The sequence below is a fragment of the Pimephales promelas genome, chromosome 17 (genome assembly GCF_988280905.1).
Source record: "Pimephales promelas chromosome 17, fPimPro1.hap1.1, whole genome shotgun sequence".
NCBI lineage: Eukaryota > Metazoa > Chordata > Actinopteri > Cypriniformes > Leuciscidae > Pimephales > Pimephales promelas.
The window spans coordinates 15,109,478-15,126,638 of record NC_142785.1 but is presented as its reverse complement, the minus strand read 5'-3'; the positions used below and the strand labels follow the sequence as shown (position 1 = coordinate 15,126,638).

General features: G+C 36.6%; 2 protein-coding genes across 4 annotated transcripts in view; one reads left to right on the top strand and one right to left on the bottom strand.

Moving 5' to 3' along the window:
* Positions 1-7,992: 7,992 nt before the first annotated feature.
* rbp4 (retinol binding protein 4, plasma) lies at positions 7,993-9,245 on the top strand. Its single transcript, XM_039664732.2, has 6 exons — positions 7,993-8,072; positions 8,157-8,276; positions 8,350-8,486; positions 8,574-8,680; positions 8,755-8,967; positions 9,075-9,245. Exons 2-6 carry the CDS (start codon positions 8,175-8,177, stop codon positions 9,092-9,094), a joined length of 579 nt encoding a protein of 192 aa, XP_039520666.1. The 5' UTR covers positions 7,993-8,072; positions 8,157-8,174; the 3' UTR covers positions 9,095-9,245.
* A 3,672-nt stretch (positions 9,246-12,917) lies between these two features.
* cep55l (centrosomal protein 55 like) overlaps positions 12,918-17,161 on the bottom strand; it is a 7,689-nt gene continuing 3,445 nt past the window's right edge. For all 3 annotated transcript variants that reach the window (XM_039664729.2, XM_039664731.2, XM_089121968.1), the window contains exons 4-9: positions 16,683-16,727; positions 16,441-16,591; positions 16,083-16,345; positions 14,017-14,088; positions 13,580-13,705; positions 12,918-13,482 (exon numbers count right to left, since the gene is read on the bottom strand). In XM_039664729.2, the coding sequence (XP_039520663.2) occupies positions 13,273-13,482; positions 13,580-13,705; positions 14,017-14,088; positions 16,083-16,345; positions 16,441-16,591; positions 16,683-16,727 (867 nt within the window). In that variant the 3' untranslated portion in view covers positions 12,918-13,272. The remainder of the gene's footprint in view (positions 13,483-13,579; positions 13,706-14,016; positions 14,089-16,082; positions 16,346-16,440; positions 16,592-16,682; positions 16,728-17,161) is intronic.

Sequence of the window (17,161 nt, the reverse complement as noted above, 5' to 3'; positions counted from 1 at the left end):
ACAAAAGAAAGCATTTACAACTCTGATAAATACATTGCATCACAAAACAAAATAAAATACATAAAATAAATAAAATAAACAATACGTACACATTAGACCAGCCTAACCACCCTACAATCTAGTTAAAAGCCTCTTTAAAAAGCAGAGTTTTCAGATGATTTTTAAATTTTTCCACACAATCCAAGCCGCGTATGGAAGGAGGCAAAGCGTTCCACAACCTGGGTGCAACAACTTGGAATGAACGGTCCCCCCTAGTTTTAAAATGTGAAAGGGGGACAACTAATAGTCTCTGGCCTGTTGATCTCAGACTACGATGGGACTAGTTAGGACCAAAAAGCCTCATCCTCCAAAACACCATTCTCATATACTGCAACCATTTCGGTAGAGAGAACTTCTGTTTCGGAAATGAGAATGCAATCATTGTGTACTACTTTTAAATATATCTCATGGATTTAATATGAATTTATTTTTTTTCTAACTGTTGATATTTTGCTTCATGGTTTGTTTCATTGTAGGCAGTCAGCCTTCTATTAATTTGTGCTTCTGTTCACTGTAAAACCCAACAAGTTAAGCTAACTCATTTCATTTGAGGAAACGGATTGCCTCAATTCAAAAGTTTATAAAAAACAAGTACTTATTTTAATCAAGTCCACTGAAACAATGATATGTCTTAATACACAATTAAACTACACTGCATTTAAATACTTTATATATCTGAAACTTCACTATATTGAGTAAAAACAGTGAAATAACAAACTTTAAATGAACTCAAAACTCAAAAAGCTCACATTATCACACAGAAAGTAAAATGAGCTAACTCATTTCATTTGAGGAAACTGATTGCCTGAATTCAATTAAGTTGATAAAAACAATAGTTATGACTACTCTGAAATTATTTCAGTTGAGTTCACTAAAAGTAGATATACATTGCAGTCAAGAATTAAGTGATTAATTAAGTGATTATTGGGCATTAGTGATGAACACCTGCTGTTAACAAGCAGACTCACAGAAGGAAAGAGAAACACAAGAAGAAGTACAACTGTCTTCAGACACAGTCTTAGATGAAATCAACTGAAGATAAAAGATGATGTTAAATCTCTGAAGATCTCAGCAGAGGAGGATTAAACAGCTCCACAAACAGCATTACCAGCTTCACTTATTACTGACTAGATTGGCTTTATTTCTGTCAGACATCTACATAAGTTGCAATTGAGAATGAACAGAGGCTTAGATGATTTTTGATGACGAAGATGATGTATTGTTTCATTTAAAGACACCATGATAGTGCTCAGTGTTTGCTTTAGTTTAGCTCTTGACCCTTGACTTTATAACACCAGATTTTCTCTGGCTGTTGGAACTGAGTGTTTATAAAACACATTTGTTATAGCACAAAAGCCAAAAAGAAATATGATCATGTGTTGATGGTTGCGTTTGTGATGAAAATCATTAATTAGTGACTTGATTCCCTGATCTTTTCAGAGCATAATCTCTGAATAAACAGGTGATGTATAACTTGTGTTAAACATTATAGTAGAACTGTGATTCTACTGTAAGGTCCATTGTTGTGACAATCAGATTTAAAAAATCCATATGGTATGCTGACTTACACAAACATCAAGAATCATCATATGAATCTCAACAATGGTGACTATTCAAAAATAATTCATGCTGGGAGCCATGGATAAGTTTTGTATAATGCTAGTACCCAACATGCATTGCATCAAGAGTCATATTTTTAATAGTCACCATTGTAGAGATTTATATGCTGATTTTGATGTCTGTGTGAGTCTTGGTAATTCAATACATTTTCTGTGAAACTTTTTTTTTGCACAAACTGTTTGTAAAGTCTTTCACAATATCTGATGGTCACAACAGTCTCGCTTGTTGACTCACAGTTTTGAATAAAACAATTGTAATGATGCCCTTTTAATCAGAGATTAGTCTAAATGAGATCAGTGAAACAAGTCTCTAAATGATGATTGTCTTCATGAAGCTTTAACAATCAACACCCGTTCATACTTTTCCTTGACTTTTGTGCCATATTTGCTTTATAAACACTCAGTTACAGCAGCCAAAGAAAAAATTGTATGCAAAAGTCAAGGGACAAGAGCACAACTAAAGCAAACGCTGATCTCCATCATGGTGACCTTAAACAAAACTCAAATCATCAACTTCTAAATGTTACTTCTAATAAGAACTTCTGTAGACGAGTAGCAGTAGTAAAGTCAAACTTTTTAATAAAAAGTGAAGCTGTTTGTGGAGTTGTTTAATCCTCCTCTGCTGAGTTCTTCAGAGATTTAACACCTTTTATCTTCAGTTGATTTCATCTGGCTGTGGCTGAAAGTCAGTTGTAGTTCTTGTATTTCTCTTTTCTTCGGTGATTCTGCTTGTTAACAGCAGGTGTTCATCACTAATGCTCAATCATCACTTAATTATACAATTATTATTCAATTATCATTTTGGTATCTAGAAATGTTCTATAACTCGTTCAGTTTGAGTACTGTTTCAGTCATTCAAGTTTCAGTAATATTTGAGTGCAGTGAACTCAATTCTATTTAGTACTGTACATATTAGGTTTTACAGTGGATGGCACAATTACATTTGTGCAATGATTCCCCATTTCTTTTTCTCCTTATCCTAAGAATTAGACTATTTATCCAGTTAGCCTACCAAACCGAAAAAAAGTTATTGTAAATGCCAAGCTCATGTAATGTAGTGGATGTGTGTATGTTACAGTATTTCATGTTTCTCCATATTCAAGAACAGCTATACTATTCCCTCTACATTTGTTAAAAAGAAAGATTTAGTAAAAACTAATTTTTTTATGTTGTAAATACTTTCTCCTCTTCTTTTTTGGCAATATTTTCCTCTCATTCATCTCCTAGTCATCTATTCTGTGCAGCCAGGTGTATACATAGACAAATGTTTCCAACAGTAGGCATTTACCTAGTTATGAAGAGGTTTTTCCCTCTCTGAAACACTTTGACAAATATTAAAGTTGTAAGTTATTGTTTTACGAATATTAAAGTTATTTTTGTATTTTTTGTTGCTGTTGCTAATGTTATGTATTGAACAGATTTGAAATTGAATCCATGATTTTGCATATATTATAATTTTTTCAACATTAAATCTAGTAAAGTTATTATCATTACCGAAATAATCAACCTCATTTCCATTACCGCAGCAGATAATCATAAAAATGTAAATTTGTAGCATGATTTTAAATGCATGTACAGTATCTAAACATTATATTCTTTCAGGTTTGTCATATCATTTTTATATAAAAGGTTGTAAATTGTGGAAGGTGTTGCGGTAATGAGAGAAATTAAACAAAAAATTAAATAATGCTAATTTAAAATTAAATATTATTTCAGATTTCCAAGTAACTATGCATGACTGTTAATAATCCATTTTTTAAAATGTGAAAATGTATTTTATTTTCTAAATAGTGTTGATGTTTTCACACTGTTGCGGTAATTACATTTTTTAACACTTGTTTTGGAAATTGTGCTCAAAAAGGTCTTAAATTGTAAGTAAATGTTTTTAAATGAATGTTCACAAATTCTCCCGACTTTGTTTCTAATGTCTGAATTCTTGTTTTGTTAATTCTAGCATTTTTAAAATTTTCATGTTTGAAATTTTTAAAACCAAGCTTTCATGAGAATCACCCAAATACAAAAAAGTTAACAAATGATATGCCAACCACCCAATGCAAATTCTTTGAAGCATTGCCCTTCTTAAACCTCAAGCTCTCCCATTAAGAAGAGAGATTCTCTGAATCGGGCTATTATTAGCCCTTTTGCCCTTTCTGCACTCAGTAATGATCCTTGATCTATTTACACCAATATGGTCTGTCAGTCTGCCAAACAAATAAAGGGATCTGTCTCTTTTTCCTTTTCTATGAAGAGAAGGATCAGGTAGCAGCCATACGGTATGTAAAAGGAAAAAGCCTTGCATCATATGTACCTGGCTTTGTATATCCAGGATTAAGTAAAAGTGATTATCAGGATATACTCTCTTGTAGGGAGAGAGCTCGGCTTGGCACGTTTAAGTTCACATTAGCTGCGTTTTCACCTTCATGTCAGTGCTAGCCAGGGCTTTAAACGGGCCTGCCGGGCTAAAAGCCTCAGGGCTAAAAGTCTTTAATGCTGACAGATTCCTTCCAGACTACTGTTCGTAACCAAATGTGTGTAGGGTCAAATGTACATGCAAACGAAAACAAACAAGTGCGTTAGGGCTCGGCGATATGGCCTAAAAATAAAATCTCTGATTTAATTTTTTTAATTCGATTTAAGATTTATTTACGATTTTATGAACAAAAAGTGTGTTTTGAATGGTGAGGGGAGTCTCTTAAATGCTTAAATTGGCCATTGTGTTCATGAAATCAACACATACGGTATGTCTATGATTGGCTACATCGCTGAAGGCTGCAAACATGTTATAAATAGAAACTCTGGCCTGTAAATCGTTTCTATTTTGTTTTAGTTGTTCTTGATTCTATTTCTAGTTTGCGGGAGTCCCATGAATCATTTTATTCACCCGCAAGCCGCTCGCGCTCGGCCATCAAATCTAGTCCCGCGACGCACTCTATAGGCTGGCAGTGCACGTCTCTCAAGGGCCTGGCCCGACCCGAGGATAGAGACGGGAAATATCAGCCCGACCCGCTCGGGCAGAATAAGCTCTAGTTCACTCCTACACTAAAGGAACAAACTTCCCACTCTCACCGGTAGCCATGTGTCGCTTGCTGTATGATGTCGCCTTTTTGTGTGTGCTGTGATGATGTTGTTGTCGCTTGCCATTCTATGTGAGTGAAACTAACGCTACGAAAACTCCGGGGAGCCAAAAATGTGACATTACACAAAAACCCCATTTACTTAATTTACAAAAAAAATTTCGCCCAGGCCTAAAGTGCGTTCATGTATTTATTTAGTGATCTTGGCTTGGAGCAGAGCAGTGTGCATGGAGATATCAGGCCTCAGGCTAACAGTAAAGGTTAGAATTTTTGACCCTGATACATTTAAGACATCTTTAATCCATCATCATCACATTTGAGCCAAAACACAGAGTTGTCAGATGTTTACCCCCTTTACTCCCAAAAAAACATTCAAAAAGGATCACCATTTGTGTGTCAAGGGTCGTCTGCTACTCATCGTCAGCCTACACAATCAAGATCTAATGAGCTGAGATTAGGCTTAATTAGCTTGATATCAGATCTGCTTTACTTAACTGGGGAAGGTTGTAACCAGGTTGTAACACCATCAATTCCACCAATTAGGGATAAGACATGAGTCATGTGATCACCTCCCCGATCCATCATGGTGATTGTCAAGGCTGGAAACAGGCACATTTACAAAGTGACATTTTTGACCAAGACCATTTTTGTCCATTTTTGACATAAATTTTGTTTAGTATCTGTACTATTGCAGATAAAATATCACTTAAATTAGATTAAATAGTCGTTTCTCAGGCTATATGATATGTATTCTTGTAGTGATATTACAGTGATATTCTTGTAGAGGGCTGAATTGGTTCCATTTGTAGTAAACAAATGTGGTTAGTATAAAAGTTTGAGAACTCAAGCTAAAAAAAAATCAGCGAGTTGAGTTATAGGTGCCGAAGCAAAAAGTGTAACAACCATCCCCAGGCCTCAGGGAGAATATAACATTCAGAAGTTTGTGGTGTTACGTTTTTTTTTTCACCCATCAAACAGTTGATGGGCCTCATTGACCTCCATAGTAGGGGAAAAAACGCGTGAGAGATCACGTCCGGCGCATGCGCAGACTGAAAGCATCCACGCTCTCAGATCACTTGGACGTGGCTGTGGTTACAAAAGGGAAAACGATTATAAATACTGTTCGTTTTCTCACACAAACCGTTCGTTTCGTGTCTTAGGCCATCAATGTGTACTTACATTTACAAATCATTAAATCATGTTTAATTTGGACTTCTCTGTGCATGCTCTTTGACGTGGACCCCCTAAACCTCCATTATATGACTGATAGACAACAACGGTTGGACCTAAAAATATTAAAATTGAAAATACTGTGGAAACAAAGACACCTACATCTTGGATGGCCTTAAGGTAAGATCAAAAATTAATTTTAAAGAGATCTATCCCTTTAACAAATGTTTTGCTACCTTATTAACATCCAAAAAAGAGGTGTTGTAACAAGTTACATAAGTTACCTTTTTTTTCAAGGTTTTCCCTGGAATTTAGGTCATTAAACCTAGTTTTGCAAAACTAGCTATGTAACTTATGTCAATGATACTAAAATGAGTCATGAAATACTGTGCAGCACAATCTCTTCATTGATCTCTATTATTAACAAGGAAATGTAAGAATTCTTTAATTTTTATTTATTTTGCCATTTTCAAGAGAATCAAACCCCATCCATGAACAGGAACTCTGTTTAGCCACATTATTAGTTACACCTTTATTGCACAGATTGGACATGTTCCTCAAATTATGTTGGTTTAATTGAACTTTTAGGGTCATTAAATACAAATATCCCCTTCCAGACATATAAAGGCCAAAAAAAGAAATAATAATTAAAAAAATAATTTGATTCAAAGAATCAGAACCTAGCCTCGTCGTGTTATTAACCTGTGTATATACATATTCTTTTTTGGCCTTTAAAAGTAACCAAACAACTTTAAGGAAGGGGAGGGGATATGTCCGGGGGGATATTTGTATTTAATGACCCTACAAGTTCAATTAAACCAATAATTTGAACATAATTTGTGGCCATTATATATATACACACATATATATATATATATATATATGTGTGTGTGTGTGTGTGTGTGTGCGTGGTCGAGGAAGTACTGAATCTCAGTACTTAAGTAAAAGTACAAATAACCAGATAAATATTTACTTTAGTAAAAGTAGAAGTAACACAATGACAACCATACTTAAGTAAAAAGTACCTGATTTTAAATGTACTTTAAGTATTAAAAGTAAAAGTACTTGCATAACAATTTATTCTCTTAATGACTATTTTCTAATGATTAATAAAACATTTAATTCTAACTCATTCAACCTAATACTCCTATAATGATGTTCAATAATGATGGAAAAAAATTGTCACCATTTCTGAAACAAGCTTGCAATTCGGCAATATAACGCGATTAATTTATGGTGTAATTCTGAACCTCTTGGCTTGCCATAATCCTAACCAAACGTATATTACACACGGTGTGTTTCCATGCACGTAAAAACACATTTTCGCGTCAAAAATTGCACGATAAAAACACACTGCGTGCTAGACGCATTTAGTGTGACCGGGTTGATACATCTATGGCAACCAAACGTCACTGGTGAGACAAACGTGCAACGAACGGATGGTCAGATTACGTTTTGGCAGGGGAAAAACTGATCAGAAAATGTAATGAACATGTTGTAGAAATGTAGTGGAGTAGAAAGTATAATAATTGCTGCAAAATGTAACGAAGTAAAAGTAAAAAGTATGCACTATTTATTCTACTTAAGTAAAGTAAAGATACGTGAAAAATGTACTTAAGTAAAGTAACAAAGTCTTTGTACTTCGTTACATTCCACCACAATATATAAGGTTACATAAGTTACCTTTTTCAAGGTTTCCCCAGGAATTGAGGTTATCGCAAACCTAGTTTTGCAAAACTACTTAACTTATGTCAATGATACTAAACGACGTCAATGATGTCAGAGTTACGAACCTGAAAGAAATGGTTTTACACTCACAACAAAACAGAAATGTTCCCGATTGAACCGGTTTCAAGGTAAAATGAATCAGAAATGCACTCAAGCCGGCATGTGCTGAAGAATTCCGTTTATTTAAGCTTCAGCTCAAGCTCTTGCACAACCCAGCTGCAATCTGATGAAAAACACATTTGGGGAGCAGAGGTCAACGCTACCGCGCTCTACAGAGACCTGAAACACTGCTGTTATGTAATGGCTTTTGTCCAATGACAGGGATGGTGGAGACCTAATTTTGGGTCGTTGGGTGGGGTTTTGAATGTAGGGTCCCAGAATCTTGGCCCTATATAAACGCAGCTGCAGCTGAGAGATAGGCACTTCAGATACTGTGATCAAGGTACGCACTTTAGGATTTGTTTGACGGACGACAGAGCGATGCATGTGTTGGTGTTTTCCTAACTGTTGTACTCATTTCCCACAGCTCGAGCACAGAAGCACCATGCTCAGGTTCTGCATAGCTCTCTGTGTCCTGGCCACATGCTGGGCGCAGGACTGTCTGGTCAGCAACATCACCGTCAAACAGGACTTCGACAGGACGAGGGTAAGTCTTTAAGTCTTTTTTAAGTCGTTGTTTTTGAACTTTTGTTCCTCATACATCTCCACTGACCTTGCAGTATCAAGGCACATGGTATGCCGTGGCCAAGAAAGACCCTGTCGGTCTTTTCCTTCTTGATAATATTGTTGCCAATTTCAAAGTGGAGGAAGATGGAACCATGACAGCCACCGCTATCGGCAGAGTCATCATTCTCAAGTGAGTTTAAGTGGGAATTTATGTTGACGCCGTGCACTTGCGCAATAAAAAAACATTCGATTATCGCATGCCGTTTTTGCTCTTTAGCAACTGGGAGATGTGCGCCAACATGTTTGGCACATTTGAAGATACCGAAGACCCCGCCAGGTTCAAGATGAAATACTGGGGAGCTGCTGCATATCTCCAGACTGGATGTAAGTGTAGATTTGTCATGTGCTAATGTCATGTTAGGTCATCTGCTCATGAACTGTTTGTGACCGTTTCACAGATGACGACCACTGGATCATTGACACCGACTACGATAACTACGCCATCCACTACTCGTGCAGAGAGCTGGATGAGGATGGAACCTGCTTGGATGGTTATTCCTTCATATTCTCCCGACACCCTGAAGGCCTCAGGCCTGAAGACCAGAAGATTGTGACGGAGAAGAAACAGGAGATCTGCTTCCTGGGCAAATACAGACGTGTTTCACACACTGGTAAGATGGTTGAGCCTCATGAATTATCATCACGAGTATGCACTCATGATCAGACATTGTTCGGATCTAAATGGGCTGATGTGTTTTTGCTTTTTTTAATTGTACAGGTTTCTGTGAGGCTGCCTAAATGACCACTGCCTAAAAGAGCTTCTGAGGATGTAATCTGTTATATATTTCAAGCTGATATGTAAATTATTACGCATATTACTTAATAATGAATGGATAATAATTTTGCACAAAGCAAAAGTGAAAATGTGTAATAAAATGTTTGTAAAGTGCATGGTGTAACTTTTTTTTTCCAAATAAACATAAAAAAACAAGTATGAATTCCTTTTTAATTTAGTGATTGATTTATCACCGTAGTTTAGCGAGTCAAAGTCAAAGGTAAACTCATGACCCAACAATACAAACAGCACTGTGGTAACGTAAATCAATGTTTTTTGTTGACAAAACGTTGCGCAACTTGCACCATGATACAGACCAGCGGGTGTCAGCACACACATTATAGGTCAGTATGAGGAAATGCGTTACAAGAACATGTATTTGACAAGTTTTATCTTTTAAGAGTCTTATCAACATATAAGACTATAAAATAAAACAACCTCCTCCCCTGTTGATGACATCAGCGGGGGCTAGCCGACGACAAATCGCTGGACTGATAACACACGTCAGTCAAAGCTATCAGATGGAAAAGGAAGCTTCGACGGAAGGCAAGCTATGCTAGTGCGATGCGTTTAGACGACGCTTGGAAAACCTAGCTCAGCTTCATAAAAAATATTCCATTTAGACACATTTATTTAATTATGACAATTTTGGGGGGATTTTGACAAGGCCAGCAGAGAAGGCGGCCCACCACTGCATTTATACACAAAACCTGGGCATCTCTGAAAGGTTCTGCGAGGAGGAGTCAGTGGACATAAAACAAAACAGAGTGTTAAATATACATACATTAACACTCGATTTTAGCAGTGTTTTGTAACTCCAACTATATCCTGCAGGTTTTAGAGTGAAGTACGACGCTTTCTTTCAGCGTCTCAGTTTACAGTAAATGCTCAGTCTCTGCATGTGTTTGAGTTTAAAATAAAGTGCTTTTGGGAAAAAATATAAAGTCTGATACGCTTTGTTTCATAGTGAAGTGTTGCACTGTCATCATTTCCACTCCATCTCTCCAAATGCTGAGAGTTTTGGTTGTTTATTACGTTAGCCTGGGAATGTAACACGCGTCATTTCACCAGATTTGTTATGCAAATCACGTGTAAGCGTATGTCAGACATAAAAACCTGAAGAAGTAATTTCAAGTATTTGACCATGCTGTACATTTTAACAATCTTTATTGAGCAAATTATTGCCTTGTTATTTTATATGTATTTTAAGTCATTTTAAAGTTTAACACACATATACTCACCTAAGGGATTTTTAGGAACACCATACTAATAGGCCTACTGTGTTTGACCCCCTTTCGCCTTCAGGACTGCCTTAATTCTACATGGCATTGATTCAACAAGGTGCTGAAAGCATTCTTTAGAAATGTTGGCCCATATTGATAGGATAACATCTTGCAGTTGATGGAGATTTGGGCACAAAGCTGCCATTCCACCACGTCCCAAAGATGCTCTATTGAATTGAGATCGGGTGACTGTGGGGGCCATTTTAGTACAGTGAACTCATTGTCATGTTCAAGAAACCCAATTTGAAATCAGAGGATGGGTACATGGTGGCCATAAAGGGATGGACATGGTCAGAAACAATGCTCAGGTAGGCCGTAGCATTTAAACGATGCCCAATTGGCACTAAGGGGCCTACAGTGTGCCAAGGAAACATCCCCCACATAATTACACCACCACCACCAGTGTTGTGCAAGTTACTTCCAAACTGTAATAGATTAGGTATTACTTGTTACTGTTATTTAAAAGTAATTCATTACCTTACAATATTACTGTCTCCGAATTGTAATGCGTTACATTACTCATGTATTACTTTTGAGTTACTTTCACCAAAATAACTAAGTAGAACTTAACTTTTGGGCTGTAACGATATGCAATATGAAACCGAAATCGCGATTCGCCACACGACTCAGATCAACGAACCTACAGAATCGCGACACACCTCTTCCAACTCCCAGCGTTATTCTCCTTACCGTCCATATCCAATGCTGCCTTATCTTTAAATTAGGCTATTAGTATTTGAAGTTAACATTATAAAATACGTAGACCTACACCACAAAACTAGTTGAGGATAAATTATTTAAAATTGGGGAAGTCCAGCATTATGGACATGACATTTGCAGTCAAAACTTGAAATAAAAATTCTCAGAAAATTCATGTATTGAAACGTATATAGGCTACTTCCTTAAAGGACTCCAGACATTAGACAAATATCAGTGCGTTTTATTTTTAATATTAGGGAAAAGACACACATTCATGCGTGACAAAAAAATAGGAGGCAAAATATATTTTTTGTAATTCTGTGAATTACACTGCGCAAATCGGATGAGGAAGGGTTGGCTCTCCAGTCTCCATAGAACTTAAAATATTCATTTTATTTTAGTTTTCGTGTTCGCATTTATGAGGAAAAAACAATGTTACAGACGCGACCGCTCTGAACTGGCACTAAAAGACTGCTTTAAAACTTTCACATAGTCTGTTGCCTTTAAGAAGTAAAAGCAGACAATACACTGTAATACAACTGTAATACAAGCCTCACTGAACATGTAACGAGTAAAATATTACTGAAAATTGATTAGTAATGCCTTACACTACTGCGTTACAGCAAAAAGTAATATGTTACTGTAATGTATTACTTTTGTAATGCGTTACTCCCAACACTGACCACCACCAGCCTGGTAACAAGGCATGAAGGGTCTTTCCCTTTCTGACATTCAGTTTGGAGTTCAGGAAATTTTTCTTGAGCAGGACCACACGCCTAAATGCATTGACAACTGCCATGTGATTGGTTGATTAGATAATTGGATTAATGAGAAATTGAACAGGTATTCCTAATAATCCTTTAGGTGAGTGTATTATCCGATTACTCAATTGTCAAAATAATCGACTGATTACTTGATTACCAAAATAATAGTTAGTGACACAGCCCTATATTAGTTATACCATTTCAAAACACACCTGCATTGTTTTGCATTTTGTGAATTTCAGGCGAATAAAAGACTATTAAAAAGTGTTAAGGGATAGTTCACCCAAAAATTAAAATTCTGTCAGTAATTACGCACCGTCATGTTGTTCCAACCCCGTAAGACCTATGGACTAGTATGGATGAGTGATCCAGCTCTCAGATTTCATCAAAAAAATATCTTAATTTGTGTTCCGAAGATGAACGAAGGTCTTACGGGGTTGGAACAACATGAGGGTGAGTAAATACTGACAGAGTTTTCATTTATGGGTGAACGATCCCTTTAAAATATCGTTTCATCTCATTCTTGTGCACCCAATATTGTGTATTGGGTTCCCATATTTTTTTATTTTTTTTTTTAACCCAGCATTTTCACTGGCCACAATTATGTTATTGGGAAATTAGACCAAGTGACTGGTGAGCAAAAAAGTTAAATATATTGAATGTCCAATGCCTTCACAGATGACCAGAGATCTAATAATTCAATCTAGTTTATGTCCTATGTAATTATGTAAATGCTTTTTCCCTCTCTCTCTCACTCAGAAGGATTCTATAATTTTTTTTATTGTTGCTGTCAGTTATTCTTACTCAAATATATTGCTTAATTGGCAATGAAATAATGTATGACACTTCCTGGGATCGAAGAGTTAATAAACTCGTTCTCCTGTGGCTACTGTTCCTTCACCTAATCCCACCTTTAAATAGTTTAATGCAGTCTAATTAAAGACAGATTTGGTTTGCAAAGTCAGGACTGATGGATTGGAGTCTTTTCTAGACAAGTAACACTTCAGAGGTGCCATGAGGATACAAGACAAACACAGGGGTTTTGTCTGTCTTTTTTCCTTTTATTGAAGTAGAGTTGACAATTCGGTGAAGGACTATGTGAAAAATGTTTAGTTTTTTGGGGGGTACAACACTGATTATATGAACTGCATATAAAAAGGGAAACCTGGTCACCAAAAGCAAACTAAGAAAATAATACACATTTAAACTTATTATAAATTAAAATATTTTTAAATATGCCCCATGTAAACATACTTATAAGAATAAAAGTCCCTTCAAACTTTTCACAATCAAGAATTAAAAAATGTGACTACTTTGTTCTTAAAATATAAAAAAATATATATGATGAAACAAATAAATCGAAAATACTGAAACATTTCTTTAGAATGGTGCCTTTTATCTGAAGCAGTAGTCGAGGTGTGCGAGCAGCTCTCTGTGCTGGCTGGTGGGGTAAGAAGCGCCACAGTTCGGACACTCCAGCATACTCTCATCTAGCATGTTATGGACTTTAGATGGAGACGTGGTTCGATCTTGAATAGTCAGTCTTTCAAAATCCATCCTGTTACATGAGCTGGGCTCAGAGAAACGAGACTCTCTCTGCTGTTTCTGAGGCACAAGGTCAATACAAGCATATTATTACACAATCACGTTAAAAACGTCAATGATCATGTCTGGACGCATCAAGGAGTATCTCAAAACTTACGGAAGACTCCAGGCGTGTAATCTGGTCTCTGGCCTTTCGCAGCTCTTTCAAAACTTTGTGCAGTTGGTGCTGTAAAGTTTGACGGTCTACTTTTTCATTTTCAGATTCTTTGGCTGACAAAAGGATCTGTAGGATGGTCAATGGCAAATAAGGGTGATAACAAAAAAAAAAAACCCTTCATTAAGCTAGTTTAAAATCCATGTTCAAAATGCACGTTTTAGAAATTAATGTTGGCTTCATTTGGTTTAAAAATATGTCATGTGGTGTAACCATTAAAGGCGTAGTAAGCGATTTGTGAGAAACGCTGTTTAAAGTAGATCAGTCCAAGCAGCACATACACTCAAAATACATATTAGTCAAAAACATGAGCAAGATTTTCATGTCATTGACCCAGGAATGAAACATTGAAAGCTGGTGTTGAAGGGTGATCTGAATACCTGTTGTTCCAATATAGCGATTCTTTTCTGCTCCTCCTGCTGATTCATCAGGGATTTCTGCATTCGGTTCACCTTTCAAAAAAAAAAGAATAGCTCATTTTGTCTAGCAAATACAGGTAATATGTCAGTCAAATCAAATGAGAAGATATATACCAATATATCAACCAAGATGGATGCGTTTCCCAAAAGCACTTGAAATCAAAATGGACAGTGTTTGGGAATTGGAGCTGGGCATCGACGCAACTTTTGCAATTCGATTTAAAAAAAAATAGCAATTCAGTATAGCAATATTGATTCATTGAAGTGCTCATTTTTCTAGCCAGCGAGCGAGCGATGAGCTGAGTTTGATCAAAATGTTTCTGTGCTCAATCTCAATGTTTACAATGTTGGTTCGATTTTAAAAAAAAATTTTAACTTCAATTTATAAAAAAATTTTATCAGGGCATTCCACTGATTAGTAGCTTTCACTGCAAAGACGATGTCCAAATGCAGAACAACGAAAGGGAATCAGGCAATTACTCATGGATGATAATCGGGTAGATTTCAGTTTTCTGTTCAATTCACATTATATTTTGCTAACTTTGTGACGCATTAGTATTATAAGAGTCTTAAAGATTTTTTTTTTTAAACACCCAATCAAATTACATGTTCAGAGGCCTACTAGAATAAAAGGTCATAAAGAAATTCCCTCAAAAGGCAACAACTTCTCATTGGCTCACAACCCTGTAGAGCGTGTGACATCTTCACGCTTTAAGATCACGCCTCTTAGTTCATTTCTGAAATCCTAATGTGAAGATGACGCCTAACTGAAGTTTTTTAAGGACCCCAAGTTTGCGCCAGGCTGTGGCCTTGTCTTTCCATTCACCAAAGATCCTCTGACTCCCACTGGCTCTCTTAGGACAGTTTAATTCAAATGGGTGAGACTTGCAAGTATCAAACTTATTTGCTACATTAAGTATTTTAAAGAAATGCGTGTTAGAACTAAACTGATGGTTTGCTAAAGCTGTTGATCTGTTGAACTTCAAACAATGCTATAACTTCTTGCTTTTGTGTATTTTGCTCCAGCTCTCTTTCCCTTGGAAAACTGTATGCAGGTATGTATGTGTATGTTAGAGTTGTTTAGTCAAGTTAATAAAGTCTTGTTCATGCAGATTTTGACTACAGGCTCTGAATATTACTGTACAATAACAAACACATTTACCATACCTCGGAAATGTACATTTCTAAGAATTGACAAACCATTAACACTAAGTGGTTAATTGATTATAATATTAATTGTAAAACATTAAGTTGATTCTATTAACTGATCCAAATATTAATAAGCAATTATAACAAGATTATTTTAGATATTCTATTTGAATCACATTTTTGCCAAACAATAAACGGCCACCCTTTTGCAAAGCACACAAAGAAATAAAGGTTTGTGGGTTTAATCCACCTGCGACAAACAAAACTGCAGAGAATTACAGTAAATCATTAATCGGGATTGTCTGTATGACAATTTATCATCAGCACAAAATTCACTATTGCAGGTCTAGTAAACATAACATATTACGGTAACGCTTCCTTTTACAGCCCAGTTACCCATGTAAATACTATGTACTTATTTTAGTAACTACAATTACTGGGTAATAACTAGTACCAACCCTGAACCTACCCCAGTTCCATGTACTTACCTTATATTAGCCAGTACTTTCTAGGTAAGTACACTGTAAGGAAGCGTTACCCATATTACTATATTAAATGATAACATCAACGACCCTCAATAAGCTCCATATTGCTTTGTCCTGTTCTTCAAGATTTAATATTGAAATTGTGGCGACCAGACTGGCCACTGATGCTAAACGAGTCCATTGTATTCTGTTATTATCCAAATAAAATATACGTAAAATTATATGTACATGATTGACAAAATTGCAATATATGTACTTGCCAACTAAATCTGCATAACGTATATTGGCATGAGAAGGACCTTTGGCCTCCCTGCTCACCAAATAAAAAGTCCACATTGACCTAACACCCAAAATGAGGTTCATAATTTATAACAGCAAATTCTGCATGTGTACCTGCATGAGTAGTTCGGCCACCCTCTTCCTCTCGTCCTCCAGCTCAGCGTGCAGTCGAGCGGTTCGCTCTGATGAACACCTCCTCTCCTCCTGCAGAGTTTCTCGGTCTCTTTTCTTCTCCTCCAGGAGCTGCTCCCATGCCTGAGCCGCTTCCCTGCTCTTCTCCTCATACCTCCCTCTCAGATCCTTAACTTCTGCCTGGAGGCGGCTCACACGGGCCCGTTCGGCCTCCAGCTCACGCTGAGCATCCTGCGCAGACTGGCCTGTGTGGCAAGAAGAGAGAACGAATGATGATGCTGGGTTACATAGAGCCACAATTTTATTCTGTCCACTTTGAGGGTCTTTAAGGAATTTTGACCATCTGAACTGGCTTCTTTGTGCTGTTGTTGGAGTGCTTTATTTGCTTCATTTAACTGCATCTCAAACTCCTTGGTCTTGGCTAAGACGCCCTGAACATAAGCCTCCCGCTGCTGGTCGTAAACAAGCCAGTTATGGTTCTTCTCCAGAGCCTGGAATCAGAAACAACAGAGAGAGGTGATGAACAGATCTAGCAGAAAGCAGCAGGAACGCCTCATCTAAACTCTTGGGTGGTTAACTCACATCTCGCAACTGCTCCTGCACTGTCGCAAGCTCACCAGATGAAACCTGACGGGGGAAAAACAAAATCAATACCAGATAAATGTGTTAGGATGATTACAATTGTAATCGCAAAGAAGAAAAATGCATCTTAAAAATTATAAAAAAGATTTTAGATAAATTACTTGGGTTTGAACCACCAATTTATGAATTACTAGCCCAATCTTTAACCAATGATACATCGATTTGGACCAATGCATACATTTAGTGATTAACAAATTATATGATGCAATGTGTAAAAAGATGTCAAAGTATTAAAAAAGAGGTGAAATTGGCACTGAGATTTTTTATTACTTTTCATATTATTTATTTGTTGTGGAAGTTCCAGATGAGATACAGGACTTGCAATTTTCTGTTAATTGTTCCTGTTATATTTTGGTTGCATTTGTGAGCGAAGAAAAACGTAACATTGTGAAAAATAAGCACATAATACTGTAATATCC